Raw genomic sequence first — 22,720 nt, 5'->3', positions numbered from 1 at the left:
GCCATGCTGTGCGGCTTGCAGGATCCTAGTTCCCCGACCAGGGATCAAACCTGTGCCCCCTGCAATGGAAGCATGGAGTCCTAACCACTGGACCGCCAGGGAAGTCCTGGCCTTACCAATTCTAATCTAATCTCTCATCATAAAAGCCTCCTATGAATCCATCCTCCACATTAGCACCCAAATGGTTGTTCTAAAATGTAAATATGATCAAATCATCTGTAAAACAAGGTTGATATGGTTAAAATATGACAACATTTATAGAGAGTGCCTGACAGGCACTCCCCCAAAAAAAGTCAGCTGTTAGAGGTTATATCACCCCATCCCTGAAATCTTCCAGGATCTCTCAAGAGCTTTCAAGATAAAATTCAAGCTTCTAGCATAATTCTCAAGCCCTTAAGAAACTGGCTCCTACCATGCCTACAGTCATCTCCAGCTATCTCCATGGATACTTGTGATCTGGTAAGAGTTACAAAGCACACCACTGAAATAAAATATAATGGTAAGAAAAGAGACCATTCGTGATAGAAACAAGAAGACAATGTCTAATAACATCTTTAAGAAGAAATGATCAGGACCTGGTTTAAAACAAAAAGCATACAGTAATCAAAACAGTGTGGTATTGGTACAAAAACACACATATGGATCAATGGAACAGAATAGGGAGCCCAGAAATAAATCCACACACCTACAGTCAATTAATCTTCAACAAAGGAGGCAAGAATATAAAGTGGGAAAAAGTCTCTTCAGCAAGTGGTGCTGGGAAAGTTGGACAGCTGCATGCAAATCAATGAAGTTAGAACGCACCCTCACACCATGCACAAAAAATAAACTCAAAATGGCTTAAAGACTTAAACATAAGACATGACACCATAAAACTCCTAGAAGAGAGCATAGGTAAAACATCCTGCGACATAAATCTTACAAACGTTTTCTTAGGTCAGTCTCCCAAGGCAATAGAAATAAAAACAAAAATAAACAAATGGGACCTAATCAAACTTACTAGCTTTTGCACAGCAAAGGAAACCATAAAAAAAAAAAAAAAAAAGACGACCTACAGAATGGGAGAAACTGTTTGTAAATGATGAGACAGACAAGGGCTTAATCTCCAAAATATACAAACAGCTCATACAACTCAACAGCCAAAAACCAAACAACCCAATTGAAAAATGGGCAGAAGACCTTAATAGACATTTCTCCAAAGAAGACATACATATGGCTCGTAGGCACATGAAAAGATGCTCAACATCGGTCAGAACGGCCATCATTAAACAGTCTACAAATAACAAATGCTGGAGAGGGTGAGGAGAAAAGGGAACACTCTTACACTGTTGGTGGGAATGTAAGTTGGTGCAGTCACTATGGAAAACATTATGGAGGTTCCTTAGAAAACTCAAAATAGAATTACCATATGATCCAGCAATCCCACTCCTGGGCATATACCCAGACAAAACTATAATTAAAAAAGATACATGCACCCCTATGTTCATAGCAGCACTATTCACAATAGCCAAAACATGGAAACAACCTAAATGTCCATCAACACATGAATGGATAAAGAAGACGTGGTATATAATATACAATGGAATACTAACCAGCCTTAAAAAAGAACAAAATAATGCCATTTGCGGCAACATGGACACAACTAGAGATTATCATACTAAGTGAAGTTAGAAAAAGAAAGACAAATAGCATATGATATCACTTATATGTGGCATCTAAAATATGACACAAACTTATCTACAAAACAGAAACAGACTCACAGACATAGAGATCAGACTTGTGGTTGCCAAGAGGGGGGAGGGAGGGTGATGGACGGCGAATTTGGGTTGGTAAATGCAAAATATTACGTGTAGAACGGGTAAACAACAAGGTCCTACTGTATAGCACAGGGAACTATATCCAATCTCCTGCGATAAACTGTAATAGAAAAGAAAATTATAAAAAGAATGTCTGTATGTGTATAACTGAGGCACTTTGCTGTACAGCAGCAATTGGCACAGCATTGTAAATCAACTGTACTTCAATTTTAAAAAAAGCATAAAACACAATAAAGAAAATGAATATACAGTTATATGCACAATATAACTTGTTTACAGAGATGAAGATTCAACATTATAAACATGCTAGTTCTTCCCAAACTGATATATAAAAGCACTGTAATGACAATCAAAATCACGTTGGGATTTTGGGTAATCTGCCAGAAACATTCTTAAGCTCATCTAAAAGAAGAAAAATACTAGAAAATGCCAGGAAAATTGTAAAAAGAAGGAGCAATGAGGAGAAAGAGGCCTACCAGACATTAAATTTAAGTAAATTCAGTACACAATAAAAGTGGCATCTCACATGAGTTAGGAGAAAGAGTATTAAAATATTTAGACAAACTAGCTCACCATCTGGAGAAAGATAAAACTCAGTTAATTACAAACAACCCTCAGTCCTTTCACCAAAAGAACTTCTAGGTGGAACAAAGATTTAAATATGAAAAATGAAACGATGAAAGTGCTAGAAGAACACCTGGGAGAATATATTTATAATGTTGGATTGGTGAAGTCTTTTAAACATAGCAAATGAAGGAGAAGTAGGAGGGGAAAAGAAGAGAGAAGAAAAGAAATCAGAAGCCAAAAAGAAAAAGTTGAAACTTATCTACATAAAAATTTAAAACTTTATATGGTCCAAATATATACACATATATAGTCAAAAGCTACAAAACACTAGAGAAAATAACTGCAACACACGACACATTAACACCTACTATCTATCACAGATAAAGGTGCTATTATATAGCATTAAAACAGTGGAGGGACACCACATAAAAATGGTCAAATGAGAGGAATAGACAGGGTGACAGAAGAAGAGTCAGTAAACATTTAAAGGATGCTAACCACACAATTCAAGAAAGTCAAATTAAAACAACAGATATCACTTTTTAACCTTTAAGGTAAGACAAAAAAAAAAAAAGACAGAACTCACATTGGCAAGGTCCACTCATACACTGCTGACAGGGGGACAAACTGATATGGAAAGTTATTTATTCAATTTTAAATTTGCATTCACATTGACACAGCAATTTCAGTTCCAGATGTCTGTCTTACAGAAATACTTTCATGAGTGCCCAAAGCTGTTATTTGAGAATACCTCAGCAGCAGTGTTCATGAAACAGTGGAAACTACCAAAATGCTCAATAGGGGAATGGTTAAATATAGTGCCTGCATGCCATACACTATAAGTTCGTTAAAAATAACAAGCTAGACTATTTATCCTAACATGGTAAGATGACAATAAATTAAGCCAAAAGGGCAAATTGCAAACAGCATGTATAATATGATCTTATTTCTGCACCAAAAAAGATCACATTCTAAATTACTGCTTATCTTTTTGTATTTTATGTAAATAATGCTTCTTAAAAGTGTTAACTTCTATTACTGAAAAACCAGGATATTTAGCAGCACATATTTTCAGCACCACTGACATAAGCTTCTATGAAGGAAAAACCGTCAAACAGAACATACGTAATGATGTTTTTTAAGGCAACTAAAAATCACCTAACTTGCTTCTGGAGTGATGAGTTACTAGTTCAAAGCTTGAATTGGGAGGAGGGAATTTTATACATTTTTAAGTTTAATTTTTTAAATATGTACTGCATTCAAATGGATTAAATACTCCAAAATTACAAACAGGTATATTGTGAAATTTCTTCCTCCCATCTGCCTCCCCCCAGCAGCTAGCTCTCTCCACAGGCAACCATATTACTAGTTTTGGGGTATCTTTCTGAAATATTCTACGCACATACAAGCAAATGAGTACATAGTTTTCTTTTTTAACCAAATTTTATGCCCTTTATTTTATTCTTAATAAAGAATTAACTTGTAATAATCTATACTCGAAAATAATCTGAAATATATATATATAACTGGAAAAAAAGGAATTAAGCTTAAAGAGCTTGCAGATTTTAAAAGTATTTTCAATATCATATTTCATAGTCTTAATGTTTCAGTCTCAAGACGGTATCATGTTTGTATCACACTTTCATCTTTCTAAAACGTGTGGGAATTTCAGTTGGGTTCCTCAGGCAAAAAGAAACACTAAACATGGTAATACTTGAGAAACACTAGCCATGGTAATATTTATTCTGGAAACTCTCCGTTGAAGTGATTTGATATACACCATACTGATGCTTACTTCCTATGCTTAACCAATGTTAGACTCACAAACGCAGTTCACGTTACACTAAAGTAGGGACTTGAGGACTTCAAAGCCTACATAACACATGGACGATATTTATTAGCTGTTTGTTTACTGTTCTCTATTAATTGTTCATGTTTTCACAACTGTTGGTCTCTCCGCCTGGGATACTCATCTGGATGGTGCAAGGTTCCCCCTACTTGGCACCCCAATACTCTTCTTTTGTCAACATTTATCCTTGAGGGCAGGGAAAACGACTTAACGTGATTTTTATATTATCAAGCCCTAGCTCGCTGCCTGGCAGCACTGGAGTTTTAGTGACTGAAGATTAAGAAAACAAAACAAAACCCTTTATACCTGACGTGATAATTGAGAAGGTAACATCTAAGATTAGAAACGTTAGGTGTGGACTTCCCTAGTGGCGCAGTGGTTAAGAATTCACCTGCCAACTCAGGAGACACAGTTTCGAGCCCCGAGTCCGGGAAGACCCCACATGCCACGGATCAACTAAGCCCATGCACCACAACTACTGAGCCTGCGCTCTAGAGCCCACGAGCCACAACTACTGAAGCCTGCACGCCTAGAGCCCGGGCTCCACAACAGGAGAAACCACCGCAGTGAGCAGCCCCTGCTAGCCACAACTAGAGAAAGCCTGCGTGCAGCAACGAAGACCCGACGCAGCAAAAATACATAAATAAAATTTAAAAAAAAAAAAAAAGAAACGTTAGATGTTTCTCAGCCGTACCACAAGCACAAACAGGTGAAAAAGTGCATTTGGGAAAATGCACAAAGCTACAATTTAAAGAGATAAGGCTGAACTGATAAGTATGAGGATGCCTCCAGGGTAAAGTTCAAAATTCTTAGTTCAGTAACATACACCAACAGGTGTTTGCCAACTAGCTCTGAAGCCTCACCTTCCATCACTCCAGCTCTCAGCTCTGGCTATATTCAAGTACCTGCAATTTCCTAAAAACATCATATTCTTTCACACCTTAATCTTAGCCTTCCCTTGCACTTTGTCCTTGCTGGGAATACTCTTCTCTCTTCACAACTCAGCTCAACTGCCACTTTCCCAGAGAAGCTTTCCCTGTTCCATCAGATTAACAGGGTTCCCCTACAGTTCTTTGACTTGTCTGTCTCCCTACTAAAGTCTGAGTGAACCGGGCTTTTTCAGCTTTGCATCTCCATCTTCCTTGGTGCTAGGTCCTCCTGTGTTTGTTTTGTTATTGAACACGGAAGACAGACCCCATCTTCCATTATGTCCCGAACTCAACATTTGAAAGCCTGAAGGACTCACTCGGCAGACTCTAGATCCAGATTCACATACTAGTAGGACTTAAACGTTAGGTCAAATAATTAAAACTATTTGCCAGTTAGCCACTCTTGGTGTTACTGTGTCCCCCGCTAGCCAAACCCGGTGAACGCCTGGCCAGAGAGACTCCAAGGCCCACGGTTTGCACCAAGGTAATGCAAACGCTTCCCCACTGAGCGCTGCCTGAGCCCGATGTATGGCAAGGCCCAAAGCAAATAACGTGTGTATACGGGTCTGGACTTGCACTAAGAGCTCTTCCAACTTCGCAGTTTGGTGAATTACGAGGCCTTGGACTGCGTGGGTGATTGCTCTGGGGCCCCGGCCCGTCTTGCTCAGCATTTCGTGCTCGGCGGCTTCCCAGAATCTCAAGGCTAAAAAACTAAGCCGGTTAGAGACGCCGAAAGAGGTGAACGAGGCGCCGGCGGAGAAGAGGTGCGGCAAAAGGCTTTGTTCTGAGAGGTTCCTGTTCAGCGCACAGCCCCTGCCCGGGGCCCAGTTCCCGAATCTTCCGCGCTCTCGCAAGCGGCGGCGGCCCCACAGATTTGGGAATCCCTTGCTGACCCAAAACTGCAGCGCTCTTAGGTAATCCCCCCTCCCGCTCGAGATTTCCGCACTCCCGCACTCGCTGGGTGGAGGAAAGGGCTCCAGAAAGTTCCACAAACGCCGGAGACCCAGGCTTGCGCACAGCCCCTCCCAGCCCGAGCGCCCCCGCGCCGTTGCCCAGGCAACCGCGGGGCGGTGACAGCGGCGGGAAGGGCGGGACTTCCGGCGGGTGACGCGCCTGCGCTCGGCTACAAAAGACGACGGCTGCGGCGCTTCAGGCGGAACTTTCCAGAACGCTCGGTGGAAAGGCTGAGGAGCGGCGGCTGCCCGAGCTGCGCACAGCAACGCGCTCCTTCCCGCTCCCCCACACCGGCATCGGCCCCCTCACCGGTGAGCTTCAGCCTTCGGGCTTCGCCTCGTACCAAGGCCGGTGCCGTTGGCTGCGCCGGGAAGCCGGATGGAGCCGCGGTCGGGAGGCGGTTGGCTCCGCGTGGGCGGGAGGGTTGTCGATTCCTGTACCCACGATTCTCCTTCTGGAGGGCTGGTGGGGGTACCCCGGCAACCCTCGCCGGCGCGCAGCGAGTGGGCCCGAGACCCTTTCTGGAGCTTTCTCCACGCCCTATCTATCTAGCCAGGGGTCTCCAAGGACCTGCCGCCTCCGTCTTTCCCTCCGCCCGCGCTCGCTGGCGGGCGGGTGGGGGTGGGGGTGGGGGTGGTGGTGGGCGACCCTGTGCGCACGCGCAGAAGGAACTAGGGGGCGAGGGGCTGCGGGAGGAGCCGGGCGGAGGCTGCGGCGTTCGCTTCTCCGGTCTCTCCTCCTTCGCTTTGTTGAGTGCTGGGCTTTTCCCACCCCTTTCATCCTGGGTGGGAGGGGAAAGGAAGGAACCCCTAACGGTCGGCATTGAGTGCAGGGGAAAACCTAACAACGTGTAAACTACGCTGGCTTGTGGGGGCGAGAGAGGTTCGGCGGTCGAAGCAGAGGAGGTATACGTCCTGTGATTGAGAAACAGCCTCAGGATTGAGGGGGAGGGGAGCTTGCTTTCTGGGGCTGGTTTCTTAGTTTCATAAAACACTGCCTCCCCGCCTTGTGCCCAGATGTCTTTTCTAGGAAGTGTATGATTTATCAAGAATAATGATAGTGGATTGAACCTCTTAGTGCTCCTCTCCTTTACTGCCCTCTGTCGCTGGTTGGGAAGGGAAACAGGAAAAATCCAGACAATAGTCGCGTTAGTATGGGAGCTTTCAGGTGGGAGAGTGGGAACCAGCTGCTATAGGAGGCTTTTGAATTATCCCGATAATTATTAACTTATATTTAGTCTTAGAATTTATGGCTAAATTACCAAAGGAACTGTTACCTTCTCTGTGAAATTTAGGGAAGGCGGCGTTTTTACAATCAGGTTTCTCAGAGAACAGATTTCTATGCCTAAATTTTATTCATTAAAACTACCAGTTGAAAGTCGGCTAAAATTAAACTTTCTTATTTTAGGCTGTAGGAAATGGTGAAAGAAACCACTTATTATGATGTTTTGGGGGTCAAACCCAATGCCACCCAAGAGGAATTGAAAAAGGCTTACAGGAAACTGGCCTTGAAGTACCACCCTGATAAGAATCCAAATGAAGGAGAGAAGGCAAGTAGTACACTCATAACGTAGCTGAATAGTTCTTGCCAGGTGTACGGTATTTTCATTACAACATGAAATTGAGTATGTCTAATGTAGTGGCTGTGCTTTGTAACAGTTGAGTTTTTTGAGTGAAATTTATCCCCCCTTTTCTGAAACAGTTTAAACAGATTTCTCAAGCTTACGAAGTGCTCTCTGATGCAAAGAAGAGGGAATTATATGACAAAGGAGGAGAGCAGGCAATTAAAGAAGGTGGAGCAGGTGGCGGTTTTGGCTCCCCCATGGACATCTTTGATATGTTTTTTGGAGGAGGAGGCAGAATGCAGAGAGAAAGGAGAGGTAAGAATGACAGTTCACGTGTGGCAAATTAAAATTAGCCGTTGGTCAAAGTAAATTCTTGAGAATTCACCTATTAAATGCTTGTTTACTTGTTAGCATAATGTTGTAAGAGTTTTTAAAAATGAGATTTGATGAGACTAAAAATAGCTAAGCCAATCGAGTGCTAACAAGTGAGTGCTTGTAAAGCTCTTGGGGTACATAGGATTTCTGTGCTGTTATCAAGCATTAAAGGAATGAAGTATAGGAGCATAATTTTCAAAACCCTTTTCACAGATTTTATTTTATTCTCAATCCGCACACCCCCACCCCTCAGCCTCAATGGGAGGTACAGTGGCCTTACTCAGTCGAAAGTGAATTACGGTTCAGAATGCTAAATTTTTGTCAAGGTCATATATAGCTATGCATCAGAGTCTTAATTGGAACACAGGTTCGTTGCCTCCAAATAGCATGCTATCTGTTTAATCTTGCTTCAGTTTTATTATATCAAAATATGTGCCCTTAACATTTAATAGAAATGTGGTTTCTGGGGTGTGGAGATACTGGTTATAGAAGTACAGTGTTCTGGTCAGAGTTAATCTTACTTTGTTCCCAGTGTAGTTCATACAAACAAGGACTAATGGGTAGAGCCCATTCTAGGCAATTTAATGGGCAAACCATTAAATTTTCTCTGAGCCTTTTTGGATTCAGAAGGACTGGAAATTGTTTATTCAGATTCTCTTAAAAGGAGAGGGGTGTATTTTATTTATTTTTAAGAAATTTACCTTAAAACAATTTTCAGTCAAGGTCAGTTGATTGGCAAACTCTACTGTGTGGCTTAGATCAATACAAGGTCATTTTTTTAGTGTGATATTGGAAAATATTTGCTTAAATTTAAGAAGCTTTATACTCTGTAAGGCTAAAGTAAGAAGGGCTTTTCAGCGTGCCAGAACCAATTACATGGAATAGTATTTGTGATACAGAACAGAAAAGTGGATCTAGGAACAAGTTATAGTTGATGGCACTTCACTCTTGATTGGTAACTAAAAATGTTCATTAGACATGTTCTGCAGATAGGAAGTTCAAGAGCTTCTTTCACTTAAGCGTAAGGCAGTATTTCATGGTAGATAAAGTCCTTGCGGGAGAATCACTGGCTGGGAACTTACTACCTATCTGGCAGGTGACTATGTTTCTGTAGCCTCTGTTCTTAGATGATCTCCACCTTCCATTTCCCATTCCTAGATGAGATATGTCACTCTTCTGTAGCCACTGGCCACATCAAGTTTAGATTACTGCAAAGAAAAATGAAAATTTAGTTACTTAGTCTGCAGTAGCCATAATTATGTGCTCAATAGCCACGTGTGACTGCTGGCTGTTGCGTTGGCTAGCACAAGATACAAAACATCTCCATCACTGCAGAAAGTTCTATTGCACAGCACTATGGTAAAGGATGAGAAATCTAGCCTTTTTTTGGGGGGGCTGCGTTGGGTCTTTGTTGCTGTGTGCGTGGGCTTTCTCTAGTTGCAGTGAGCGGGGGCTACTCATCATTGTGGTGGCTTCTCTTGTTGTGGCGTGCGGGCTCAGTAGTTGTGGCTCACGGGCTCTAGAGCGCAGGCTCAGTAGTTGTGGTGCACGGGCTTAGTTGCTCCGCGGCATGTGGGATCTTCCCGGACCAGGGCTCGAACCTGTGTCCCCTGCATTGGTGGACGGATTCTTAACCACTGTGCCACCAGGGAAGCCAGAGAAATCTAGCCTTTAAACAGTTAGTGCTGAAAAAATATGTCAGCTTCCCTGGGCAAACTTGATTAGTTTTTGGAACTTAGTGTGCTGAAGAATTTTTGGACGATGTAATTGGTCATGTTACTCAATATAATAAGTGAACGACTCAAAGAATATATTAGGACAGAAAAACAGTTCGGGTTAATTTACTGTGAAATATGTCTATTTAAATAACATGAGTTTTCTCAAGAGATTTTTGCAGTTAACGTTTTTGATTGCCGTAAAATGTAGGATGGCCGTAACTACGTCCTTATACAAATTACTTAATCTCACCGGATGTTTCTTATTTGAAATTACACCACAGTTAGAGTGTACCCTTGTAGGGCTCATCTTTCATTATCCTTTACCGTTTTTATAGTGCAGAACACAAGATTCAGCATCTTAGATTTTTAATGTGCAATGTTTTGTTGTAGGTAAAAATGTTGTGCATCAACTCACAGTAACCTTAGAAGATTTATATAATGGTGCAACAAGAAAACTAGCTCTGCAAAAGAATGTGATTTGTGACAAATGTGAAGGTATGTCTTAACATTCATAATATAATTGAAAATGGAACTGAAGCCGTTCTGGATATATAAAACTGACATATTGCACTACCTAATTCTGAAGAGTGCAAGTACGAAAACCACCTGAATCCACCTCCTAGAGAAATATTAGCAAATTATCAGCATTTTTATATGTGTATTTTGAATGCAGGTGGGACAGATCTAATTTGGTGTCTGTTTTTCTCAGCACTGTTCAGAGATGAGTCTTTCCTATCCTCTAGAACTTCAGAGGCATTCCAGTGGCTTCATAATCTGTAATATGATTTGACAGTATCCTCTTTTGGTGTATCAGCTGTCAAATTATTGGCTGTGAACCTCTAAGGTGTTTTTCTAATAAATACAAGTTATTTGTTGGAAATATGGTATTTTCTAAAGAAAATAAACTCTAAAATGTTCTCGTCTCACAGTTAAACTAGTCTTTTAAGAATTGTGCTTTGGGAGCACATGTTTAAAATCCAGAATTCTGAAATGGTTCCTTGTGAAAATAGCAATCAAGATGTTTATAGATAACTGAAGCTGATTGTGGCGATATTTTATCAAATAAAAAGGCTGAATTGTAGATTCTTATAGCGGCATTCCATCAGACCTTGAAAATATTAATGAAGTGGAGTGTTTAGGAACTGTCTCATTAAAACATTTGTCACCATGTCCAGTACTAAATTCAAACATAATTTCTTTTTGAACTATTTAGGCCGAGGTGGTAAGAAAGGAGCAGTAGAGTGCTGTCCCAATTGCCGAGGTACTGGAATGCAAATAAGAATTCATCAGATAGGACCTGGAATGGTTCAGCAAATTCAGTCTGTCTGCATGGAGTGCCAGGGCCATGGGGAGCGGATCAGTCCTAAAGATAGATGTAAAAGCTGCAATGGAAGGAAGATAGTTCGAGAGAAGAAAATTCTAGAAGTTCATATTGACAAAGGTGAGTTCTGAGCCACTTTCTATTTTCAATTCTTGAGTGCTATTGCAAATTATATTAATGTTACATTTTATAGTTGTTTAAAACTACTGTTGGAGTAAGGAATAGGTATATTTTGATTTATTAACTTATTTGTAAGAACTTAGACTATGAATGTTACTTTCTAATGGTTTTTACAGATTATGTAAACATACGTCAGTTTCTGCCTCTTGGGTTATAACTTAAAATTTTCTTTAAGTATTATTAGGATTTACTTTATTTTGCCAATTCCTTAATTTTGTCAGTTTATTTAAAAATGCTTTAAAATGTATTACAGCAGTACAAACTCATTGTAGAAATTTTAGAAATGTGTATAGCCCCAGAATAAATGGTGCTGCTTACTCTGAAATAATCAGCATGGTTGGCTCCTTCAGACTTTGCTATTTTAAAATGAAACTATTATTAGAAAATATACATCTACATTAACTTAAGCTCCTGAAATAGTATTCACCCATGTGAATCATGGTACTCCCCTCCCTCCATTTTTTTCCCCTTAATTGGTCCCTGTTTAGTAGGGTTTGAATTTCTCTCTGGTAAGATTCCCCCCTTGCTACCAACAGTATGTACTCAGGAGGGCATTAGTAGTAAGTGAAGCCATTTATGAATGCTGCACTTGCCCGTTTTTTTGGCCACACTGCAGCCTATGGGATCTTAGTTCCCCAACCAGGGATTGAACCCGTGCCCCATGCAGTGGAAGCGTGGGGTTTTAACCACTGGACCTCCAGGGAAGTCCCTGCCCATACTCTTAACATTAATGGAACAACCAGCAAAACTTAGCTGAGTTTAACTGCTTCACTAGTGTAGTGAGACAGTTACTTTGCCTTGTGAGTGACTAAAGACAGATTGTTGGGCTTCCCTGGTGGCACAGTGGTTAAGAATCAGCCTGCCAATGCAGGGGGCACAGGTTTGAGCCCTGGTCCCGGAAGATCCCACATGCCGCGGAGCAGTTAAGCCCGTGCGCCACAACTACTGAGACTGCGCTCTACAGCTTTCAAGCCACAACTACTGAAGCCCAATTGCCTTGAGCCCGTGCTCCGCAATAAGAGAAGCCACGGCGATGAGAGGCCCTTGCGCCACAACTAGAGAAAACCTGCGCACAGCAACGAAGACCCAGTGTAGCCAAAAATAAATAAATAAAAGTTTTTAAAATGTTTACTTTTGTCAGTGTGTAATACTGATATTTTGGTTTAAGTTCTTCTCTTTTTAGAGGTATATATTGAAGTATTTGGGTTAATTGGTATGTCTGGATTTTAACTGAAATATATGTAGGGAATGTGGATGGAGGTGTGTAATACATGAAATAGTAGTCATGAGCTGGTAATTACTGGATCTATATTGATGGATATATAGGGACTTCTTGTACTGTTGGCTACTTTATGTAAGTTTAATACTTTCCATAATAGAAAGTGAAACAAAGTTGCTCTTGTTGGGTGACCTCAGTGATCATTGGTTCAGGAAATCTGGCACTACTGCTGTAGTGAAATCATCTGCAAACACATGAGTTCTGTTTAAAGAGGTGTTAGTTGGCTAAGTAAGCCCTTACTGAACTAAGGTGTATGGGCCAGAGGGAAGAAATCTCAGTAAATGTGTTGGCCTTTAAGAAGCGTTTACCTGTTGGATGGACTTCCCTGGTGGCGCAGTGGTTAAGAATCCGCCTGCCAATGCAGGGGACACGGGTTCAAGCCCTGGTCCGGGAAGATCCCACATGCCGCAGAGTAACTAGGCCCGTGCACCACAACTACTGAGCCTGCGCTCTAGAGCCCACGAGCCACAACTACTGAGCCTGCATGCTGCAACTACTGAAGCCCACGCGCCTAGAGCCCATGTTCTGCAACAAGAGAAGCCTGCGCACCGCAACGAATAGTGGACCCTGCTTGCCACAACTAGAGAAAAAGCCCGCGCAGCAACAAAGACCCAATGCAGCCAAAAATAAATTTAATTAATTAATTATTTTTTTTAAGTGTTTGCCTATTGGAAAAACTTCCTTATTTTTGACACTAATAACCACGTGGTCTGAAAGTACCCAACCATAATTAATTATCCTCTTTTTTTTAAACAAAAAAGAGGACTAAAAATCATTCAATATAAATATTACATATTTTTTAAATTTTTAGATTTTATATTACTGCTAATAAAATAGAAGGAAGAAAGTCTGATTTATGCTTCTGTTAGACTTAATAGAAATGATTTGACTTTTTTTTTAATGTGATTGTGGGGACTTTTTTTTTTTTTTAAGTAATTTTTTTTTTTTTGGCTGTGTTGGGTCTTCGTTTCTGTGCAAGGGCTTTCTCTAGTTGCGGCAAGTGGGGGCCACTCTTCATCGCGGTGCGCGGGCCTCTCACTATTGCGGCCTCTTTTGCTGCGGAGCACAGGCTCCAGACGCGCAGGCTCAGTAGTTGTGGCTCATGGGCCTAGTTGCTCCGCGGCATGTGGGATCTTCCCAGACAAGGCTCGAACCCGTGTCCCCTGCATTGGCAGGCTGACTCTCAACCACTGCGCCACCAGGGAAGCCCTAAGTTTTTTTAAAGCGATGAAATAGTTAAAAACATTTATGGTTATGTTTGTCAGTCACTGATTTGGTGCCAGCATAGACCTTTTTCTTTAGTCCTCACAAGAGCCCAGATGGAGGACATAGGTCTCTGTGGGAAAGTTGATGCTTAGGAAGGTTATGCAGTTTGCTTCCCCAGGGTAATCTGGCCTAGTAGTAAATAGCAGATCTGAGATTTGAAGCCTGACTTGTTTGCCTCTAGAATTTGTGTTCTCCACTATGATAGCTTTCTTCAGTAAGAAATTGGACTGATCCAATAAGCATGTGGGCGTTTTTGGTAAATTCTGTAAAACTTTAGCATCTGCAAAGACTTGAACATTTTTTTCATGCACAAACGTGCATTTGTGTTTCAGTAGAGATTCTGACCTTGCTTAGATGTTAAGAGTGTAAAATTAGCCTTTTGTATTAAGGCATGAAAGATGGCCAGAAGATAACATTCCATGGTGAAGGAGACCAAGAACCAGGACTGGAGCCAGGAGATATTATCATCGTTTTAGATCAGAAGGACCATGCTGTTTTTACTCGGTAAAAACTTTTATCAAATACTCAAACCGACATCTTGCATATTTGGGTTTGGTTTTTTTTCCTCAGATATAAATGAGCTTTTTCATTACTTTTAGAATACATTTCCTAGAAATAACCTAGAAAAGTATAGCAGAAAAGTTAGACTATATATGTCTTTTATAAATGATTGTTAATCATTAATGTTTCAATCTTAGAAGAAGCTAAAGACAAAAATCATTTATTTTTTTTGTCTAAATTTAGGTAAATTGTTGCCTAATTTGGATTTTGTTGCCTAATTTTGGATTTCTCCTCTTCAGTTAGGAGATGTGTTGTATAAGTATAAATAGATAGAGTAGGAGAAACATCCCTAGACAAAACTTTGCCCCCAATTTTTTTTTATAAGCAGTTAGTTTTGAAGTAAGTACCCTGAAACTTTCACCAGTTTCTTCAGTCCTGAGTTCATGCTAAGTTGGGTTGCTTTTAATTTTAAATAAATGTCTAGAATCATCTGTGTAAGAAGCTGTAATATATTAATTCACGTCTATTGTTAGGAAATAATTTTGTGTTTATGATAACTTTCTTGTGCGTCACTGAATTTAACAGTGTTAAATAATGTATCAATGGCTAATTATAAAACATAAGACTGGAGTAGGGTTCCAGTAAGTCTGTTGGGAATGACATCTGAAGCAACAGGTTTTAGATTAATAGTGTCTCAAGAATAATGGGAAATGCTATCGAGCTCAGAATTTTGATGCTATCATTTGAGGTAAATCCTCAACAAGAGTATTTCTGGAGAGTATTCTGCCTGATGAAAAGATTTCATTAATATGAATTGGAAAAGAAAGTAAGCATGAGGAGGAAGAAGTGGGTTGTTATTAAATATAAAAAAGTGTTCATACTGTGCCAGGCACTGTATTACTTAATTCATGTACATCAATAAATTACTACCCCTTGAAATTGGCCATATCCCCTTTATTTAATTTCATAGACCCTAACTTATCCAGGACCCAGCCTCAGGTTTGTTCCACTGCCTACAGTGTGTGGAGGGATTCTGAAGCCTTGTCCAGGAAACTGTGCTGGCAGTTTCCATATGTTTGCTGTTCCCAGTTCTCAGCTCTTAAGAATGGGGAAGAGGCCTTCCTCACCTTCTGAGATGGCCCACACTCTGTGGAGTATGTTTCTCTCTAAATAAATCCACTTCATACCTATCAAAAAGAAACAAAAAAGAATGGGGAAGAAAGGGCATCTTTTGAAAGATACCATTTGTTTTTAAGAGAACAGAATTGCCTACTTTGGTAGTTGTAATTATTGCTGGTTTGAAGATCTAAGTATATGCCGTACTTACATTGTACAGACGAGGAGAAGACCTTTTCATGTGTATGGACATACAGCTGGTTGAGGCATTGTGTGGCTTCCAAAAGCCAATATCTACTCTTGACAACCGAACCATAGTCATCACTTCTCATCCAGGTACAGTAACTAGATGAGCGTCTGTTTCTATTCTAGTGTTTTCGTTGTCTGCTCGTAGCTAGTACAGGCACGGAGGAAAGTGGCATTTAAGTTGCTCGGTACATGTCTGTCCTTGAGCTGAGCTGAAATCGTGCATTCCTGGCTCTTTTGTAAGCCCCTAGAAAACCTATAAATGAAAGGTATCAGCATCATTTCACATAAATTTACCCCTATCAGTTAGCTAGGACATTGCTCTGTTCTTTATTTTCCCTGCCTTGTAAAAGTGTGACTGTATTTAAGGAATTTGGCTTCAATGTTTTTAGGTCAGATTGTCAAGCATGGAGATATCAAGTGTGTGCTAAATGAAGGCATGCCAATTTATCGTAGACCATATGAAAAGGGTCGCCTAATCATTGAATTTAAGGTAAGCTATACAGTACTGTAGGAATGTTTGAGAATGATTAGTTTATTAAAATTCAGTAGCAATTAGTTTCTGAATGGCTAGAAACCAAGTTTATATTCTCCCTTATCTAGATATAATGTTACTCTTGTTATGTTAAACATTTTTTGTTAACAAGTTGCTGTTGGTTTGTTTGCATCATTATTGGCTATTTAAAGATGGGGGGGTGGCAAGTGGGTATTTTACTAATGAAAGGCTATGACTGGAATCTTAAAGTTCAACAGAAGCATGTTAGGTGGTGTGGATTTTTGGCAAAATACTGCAATGCTCTGGTTCTTAAAGTAACCCAACCATTTTCCTCAGTCTTAAATTTGAGTGGCCTCAGACCCACAAATTTAACATTTATTGAAAACATCTTTGGGTGGAACTATCTTTAAGTAACAATAGCTTTGTTTAAATTATCCATTAGAAGGAATGAGAATGTGTTTTAGGATGGGTTCTCCTATTAAAATGTATTTGCTGAATAGAAGTGATCATTACAGTGTAGTTTTATTAGGATCTTTTTAAGACCTTAGCTTGAACTCTAGTTCAGAATAGTAGATGATATATGCTTTTTTAGAACATGTGATCTAACCTGGGATTGGCAGATCTACCAGAAGATTGTGTGGTTTCATGTTTTTTTCCTGGGGAAAATGGGTCAATGGAAATTTGTCGAAGGAGCTAAGGATGAAGTGTGATTTAAACTTACAGTAGAAATTTCTTACTATAGGTAAACTTTCCTGAGAATGGCTTTCTCTCCCCGGATAAACTCTCTTTGCTGGAAAAACTCCTACCTGAGAGGAAGGAAGTAGAAGAGACTGATGAAATGGACCAGGTAGAACTAGTGGACTTTGATCCAAATCAGGAAAGAAGGCGCCATTACAATGGAGAAGCATATGAGGATGATGAACATCATCCTCGGGGTGGTGTTCAGTGTCAGACCTCCTAATGGGGCCAGTGAATAACACTCACTGCTGGCATTTTATTTGCAGTAGTGATTGAGTGAAGGACTATAATCATAATATGCTCACTACTTGCTATTGTTTGTTTTAATATTCAACTATAGTAGTGTTTTAAAAGTTAAATGAAGAATAAACTCAAATATAAAAGCTTTGACTTTGCCCTGTATGTATGATGACTTCAGTGTGCAAGATAAGTTTAATACTTGTAAAAACTACTTTAAAAAATTTCCCCTAGCATTTGTTAGGCCATACTTTGTGATTGATTTCAGCTATGTACATGGAATAGCTTAGACTGAAATGCCAGGTATATGTATTGGCTTCAGTGTATGACCCTTAATTGTTAAGCTATGAGTTAAAACTGTATTTAACTGGCAGTCAGACAAAGAATTTGTAGAGAAGTGTTGGTCTGTATAGTGGTGTTAAGTGGGATTCATTGTGATGCCTCTGCATTTACTCTGTTGCCTCAACTGTTACTTGAAGATGGCATGCTATATAATTTAATTTAGCCTGTGGTATCAGTGATAGAAATGATACCTTTCTAAAGAAGGGGTTTATCATATAACATGCTGCTTCTTGAGGGCTTGCACTTGTAGAATTGCATTCCCTTCCGCTGTGCCATCTTTTTTTAATCTATCTAGCTATTGGTCCTGGTTACTTTTTTTTTTTTTCTTCCTTCTCTTTGGACCACAGTGAGCCTTAGAGTAGTCACTTCTGGAGCAGGGTAACTTAGAGGTTAGAGTGATGAGACCCTTACATGGAGAAGTAATTTGCATGTATGAGTTAGGAAGGTGTTTTGCAGGTATGTTACAGGCTTACTTTAAACCATTTAACTTATGCTCCAAAGTAACTGTAATTTAATGTTGGTAGAATAGCAAATTATGAATAGCTTTAATTGTATGTTTAAAGTCATATGTTCACAAGCTTAAATCTGGATATCAGAATTTAAGCAATTCTTGAAATGTATGAATGTCTCCTTAATATACTGATTCAAAGCATGTCCAATGTGTCACCACAGGCTTTTTTTTCCCAGGTTGAAGTATTGGCTTTTCACTAATTAAGATACATAATTTTTCATTTAACTAAAGTGAGTAATACCAAAAAATACTATTTAACCATAGTTAAATGTTTAATATTAAACAGGGGTGGGGAATGAAAGTGGAGGGGTGAGTAATGAGCAAAAGAAGGGGGCTTTAAAATCTTTGCAAACGCTGAAATGAGAATGTGAGAGCTTACTGTTTATTCTGCTCAGATTCTATCTCATTGTCATCAGGAGGCTTAAAACATTTCTAACCTGGAAGTAACCCACAGCTTAAGTTCCCCTCAGAACACTTGAGTTAAAAAGAAGAGACTGAAACTTGGTGTAAAGAGTGCATCATTTCCCAAACCTTCAGGTTGCTTGTCATAGTGACAGTTTTAATTGATAGCCTCTCCGTATCATTCTTGGGTTCTTTTTTCATTTGTGGCCAGACAGCTACCCTCATATTTGGATAGTGAAGCAGGTGTCCAGGAAAGGAAAACAAATCAAAATACTAAACGTAATGGTTCAACAAATTTTAGTTTTCACTGGATTTATATTGAGAGTCTAAATTCTACAATAAACTTATATTGTAACACATTTAAGAATACTTTCAGACATTTTAAAAATTACAAAAATCCTTACGTGAGGTTTTCAACATTATTAGTCATGAGGGAAATAAAACGAAAATCACAGTGAGATACAAAACTTCACACCTAGTAGTCCAAAATCTAATCCAAAATGGAAACAAGTGAGAATATGGAGGAACTAGGACCCTGTACCTTGTTGGTGAAAATGTAAAACGGTGCAGTTTCTGTAAGCAGCTTCTAAAAGAGCCAAACGTGGAATTCACCATATGACCCAGTAGTTCCATTCCTTGACTCAGAAACATTGTGTGCCCAATGTTTATCGTATCATTATTCACAATAGCAGAAGAGGAAACAAGCCATGTGTCTTAACAGATGGATAAACAAAATGTGTTACATGTATGTATGACAGAAAAGGACTTCATTTATATGAAATATATAGGCAAATTCATAGAGGCACAGATTACCAAGGGCTGGGAGGAAGAGGAACGGTAAGTTAGTGGGTGCTTAATTGTTTCTGTTTGGGGTGATGAAAGTTTTGAAAAGTGATGGTTGCACAATAGTTAATATAATTAATGCTACTGAATTGTATACTTAAATGGTTGAGAATAAGCTTTACTTTTGTTTCACCACAGTAAAAAAAAAAAAATCCTTAAGATAGAAGAAGAAAATAGTTACAGCCTGCAGAGGCAGAAAATCACAAGTTTGTATTCTGTATTAAAAAAAAAAAAATTTTCTTGTTAGAACTCTGGCAAAGGTCATCACAGAAATACAAGTGCATCCGTGGAAGTGTGTAGTTCCATCACCCCAGCACTAATGCTTTCTTTGTGATGCCTCCCCTGTCTATTCATACTTGCAGGGAATAAAAATAGAAGCTGATTATGTCCCATGAGGGTCCTAGTGGAACATGGTGGCAGATCTTCCCTTGTGAAATTAGCACAACATTTTTTCTCCATATAGTACTGCCTCTCAACCTTGGCTACAATTGGAGGTTACCTGGGAAGCTTTAAAACATGATTTGAGTCTCTCTCTCTGGGTATTTTGGTGTAGTTGAACTGGGTGTAGCCTAAGCAAAAGGATGGTTACATATAGCCAAGGCTCTACACCAGCACCATGGGGACATAGTTATATTAATCACCAGAACAGTAACGCCATTGTTAGAATTGCTGTGGAGGGTCAAACAATGGCAGCCCTTAACTACTGCAAGTTTGTTTCAGACCAAGGCTGCTTCCCATCTTAGACATACACTGTGGTAATTTCCTCTCTTTTGAAGTACTGTGGGAAAATGAAGCATAGGCTCTAAAAGCACAGTGAATGAAAAATGCTAGCAAGTTATAGCAGTAAAGATGCTCTTTCAAGGGTTTCTGAAGTCTTGTACCTTTATCACTTAATTTGGTTATCGCAGCAACCTTCTGAGACCAACAGAACAAGAATTGAAACACCTACCTTACAGTTGATGAAAATGACCTCTAGTCTACTTACTGGTTCTCAAATCTGAGCATGCTTGCTGAGCCCCACTGGACTTGGATTCTGTAGGCCTAGGGTAGGACCTGAGAGACTTGCCATTCAAACAAGTTACCAGGTGACTTGGCCCAAGTAAAAGAAATGACAGCAAAGACTGGAATCCAGATTCTTGTAATTCGGTGCTCTTTCTACTCATGTCTGCCTTTGTGGGGTTTTGATAAGTCTTAACAGAAGGTGGAAAAACTGACTCTTTGAAAGAGTAAAGAAATTGAGTTTTAGAACCCCACCTCAGTCAGTTGCGCTCCAGGAGCAAGGTATGGAATCTTGAAATCTGTTTCATGCGATAGGACTCAGAATAGGCTGGAGCTCATAAAGCAGTTCTGAGAATTAAATAACGCTGCTTACATAGTAAGGAAGGGCTCTATAAATGCTATTAATGGTAATACAAGCCAGAAAATAACTAGTGGAGAACACACTGAGTTGTACCTGAGACTTGTACTTAAAAAAATTTTTTTTTGGTGTGGAATACCAGGTCATTCAATGTTTTCCAGAGTCATTCAGCAGCTCAGTGGAAGGGGCAACTCACAGCGTTAACTTTAATGCCATGTTTTTTGAGTTTTAACTGCTAGAGGAGTATCAGTTAAATAGGTGGGCTGCAGCAACAGAGCAGCTGTCTTAAGAACCAAGGCGGGGCGGGGGGCAAGGGCCCAGGATGCCTGCCGCGTTCCCCTGCTGCACAGCCACACCCAACCCGGCACACCCCACCCCAGAGTTTGGGCAGCACACCCTCCACCACCTCTCCTCCCGGAGAGGAAGTGTTGGGCAGTTGCCATGGTGTCCAGGAGCCAGACAGCCCTTCTCCCACCTCTGCCTCTTACCCCGGGGCTCCCCCTGCCTTCTGTACTGGAGATGGCCATGGGGGCTAAAAGAAAAAAAAACTAGGCGCAGAGTAAGGGAAGCTCATTTCCACTTTTAAACAGAACAACACTTCTGGATTTCCCTGGTGGCGCAGTGGTTGAGAGTCTGCCTGCCAGTGCGGGGGACACGGGTTCAAGCCCTGGTCTGGGAAGATCCCACATGCCGCGGAGGGGCTGGGCCCGTGAGCCACAATTACTGAGCCTGCGCGTCTGGAGCCTGTGCTCCGCAGCAGGGGAGGCCGCAATAGTGAGAGGCCCGCGCACTGCGATGAAGAGTGGCCCCCGCTTGCCGCAACTGGAGAAAGCCCTCGCACGGAAACGAAGACCCAGCACAGCCATAAATAAATAAATAAATTTTAAAAATAAAAATTAAAAAAAAAAACCACCTTTTAGGTTTGTGCAAAATGAAGTTGTGGACAGATACACAAACACAGGTGGCCTGGGAAAAACAAAATTCACTTTTTTCCCCCATTTTTTCTTTGTTAACACCAATGCGTTACTTCGTTAAAAAAGAAGATATACTTAATGGCTCTCAGTCCAGTCCTCTCCTCTTTGCCTGGTCTCCCCAGACCCTACCATACGTCTAGCACATGCCCTGCAGCTATGGCACACGGCAGTGCTCCTAAGATCACCAAAGCCCTTTACCTTCAGGTCCTGTTGGTCCTTTTACGGTCAACGCCCGAAAGCCTTTCCTAACCCATTAGGTCCGGATCATCAAAAAAACAACTCACTCACTCCAGATTTTCTGTTATCTAACTATTTTAATTAATCCTGTTAACTTGTTTTTCTCCCCTATCCTGTGACAGAAACTAGTGTTTTTAACCATCCTGAGCACTAGGTGCAGGAGCAGAAGGTGTTTGCTAAAAATTCCCAAAAAGAATAAGTGTACATGTGCTGAAAAGATTCTTGCTCTCCATGAGCCTTGGCACAAAGTGTGCATCTCACAACTGCCAGTTCACGAGGTCATGGGCTAAATCAAAACTCCAGTTTCTTGAAGATTTTTCTAAGGAATTTTAGTATAAGCTCTTTCCACCTTAAACTTTCTTAAGTGAAAGCCTCTTCACTGGGAGGAATGGCAGACTACATTAATCAACTCTCAAATTGGCAGCAAATGACATTCCGTGAAAAAGCTGCAGGTTTTGTGTCAGTTTTGGGAATATAACTGGGAAAGATGGATTTCATAGTGCTGCTAAGAATTATTCAGCCAATATTAAGCATTTTTATGTGCTAGGCACAGCTAGCTGATCCCAAATACAAGATCAGGCTATATTTCAAGTGACAAAGGTTTGTAAGACTATACAAAACTTTCCCCACTTGTTTGTACCTACTAATTGGGAAAATTAAAAGGGGGCATAAAAGGCCTGCACAAGCAAACAAGCTCACTCTCTTGAAATGGTACCTAGCATAGTACCTTCACACATCAACACAGGCATTCCATATACATCTTTGGTTGAAACAGAAAAGAGACACCCACATGCATTTCCAAATATGCCAAAACTGAATTCTCATATAATGTATCCTGCAACTAGTTCTATCCATAAAATGAAGACGATATTCCCTGGAAAAGGCACAGCTAAGAAAAATG

At 40.4% G+C, this 22,720-nt stretch overlaps 2 protein-coding genes across 2 annotated transcripts in view; one reads left to right on the top strand and one right to left on the bottom strand.

The window, feature by feature from the left end:
* APTX (aprataxin) overlaps positions 1-5,111 on the bottom strand; it is a 39,337-nt gene extending 34,226 nt beyond the window's left edge. Inside the window, exon 1 of the mRNA XM_057549306.1 lies at positions 5,097-5,111. The gene's annotated coding sequence lies outside the window, so the exon portion shown is untranslated. The remainder of the gene's footprint in view (positions 1-5,096) is intronic.
* Positions 5,112-6,269: 1,158 nt separating this feature from the next.
* Positions 6,270-17,302, top strand: DNAJA1 (DnaJ heat shock protein family (Hsp40) member A1). Its single transcript, XM_007176855.2, has 9 exons — positions 6,270-6,427; positions 7,524-7,665; positions 7,818-7,995; positions 10,164-10,268; positions 10,987-11,214; positions 14,209-14,323; positions 15,657-15,772; positions 16,075-16,175; positions 16,921-17,302. The coding sequence occupies exons 2-9, from the start codon at positions 7,534-7,536 to the stop codon at positions 17,137-17,139; spliced, it is 1,194 nt and encodes a 397-aa protein (XP_007176917.1). The 5' UTR covers positions 6,270-6,427; positions 7,524-7,533; the 3' UTR covers positions 17,140-17,302.
* Positions 17,303-22,720: the final 5,418 nt, after the last annotated feature.

This window comes from Balaenoptera acutorostrata, chromosome 6, assembly GCF_949987535.1.
Source record: "Balaenoptera acutorostrata chromosome 6, mBalAcu1.1, whole genome shotgun sequence".
NCBI lineage: Eukaryota > Metazoa > Chordata > Mammalia > Artiodactyla > Balaenopteridae > Balaenoptera > Balaenoptera acutorostrata.
This window is presented reverse-complemented; position numbering and strand designations above follow the sequence as displayed.

Coding starts and splice junctions, on each gene's coding strand:
- DNAJA1 (XM_007176855.2), top strand. CDS start 7,534: ATGGTGAAAGAAACCACTTATTATGATGTTTTGGGGGTCAAACCCAAT. Junction 10,269..10,986: donor GATTTGTGACAAATGTGAAG/GTATGTCTTAAC, acceptor TGAACTATTTAG/GCCGAGGTGGTAAGAAAGGA. Junction 14,324..15,656: donor GACCATGCTGTTTTTACTCG/GTAAAAACTTTT, acceptor TACATTGTACAG/ACGAGGAGAAGACCTTTTCA.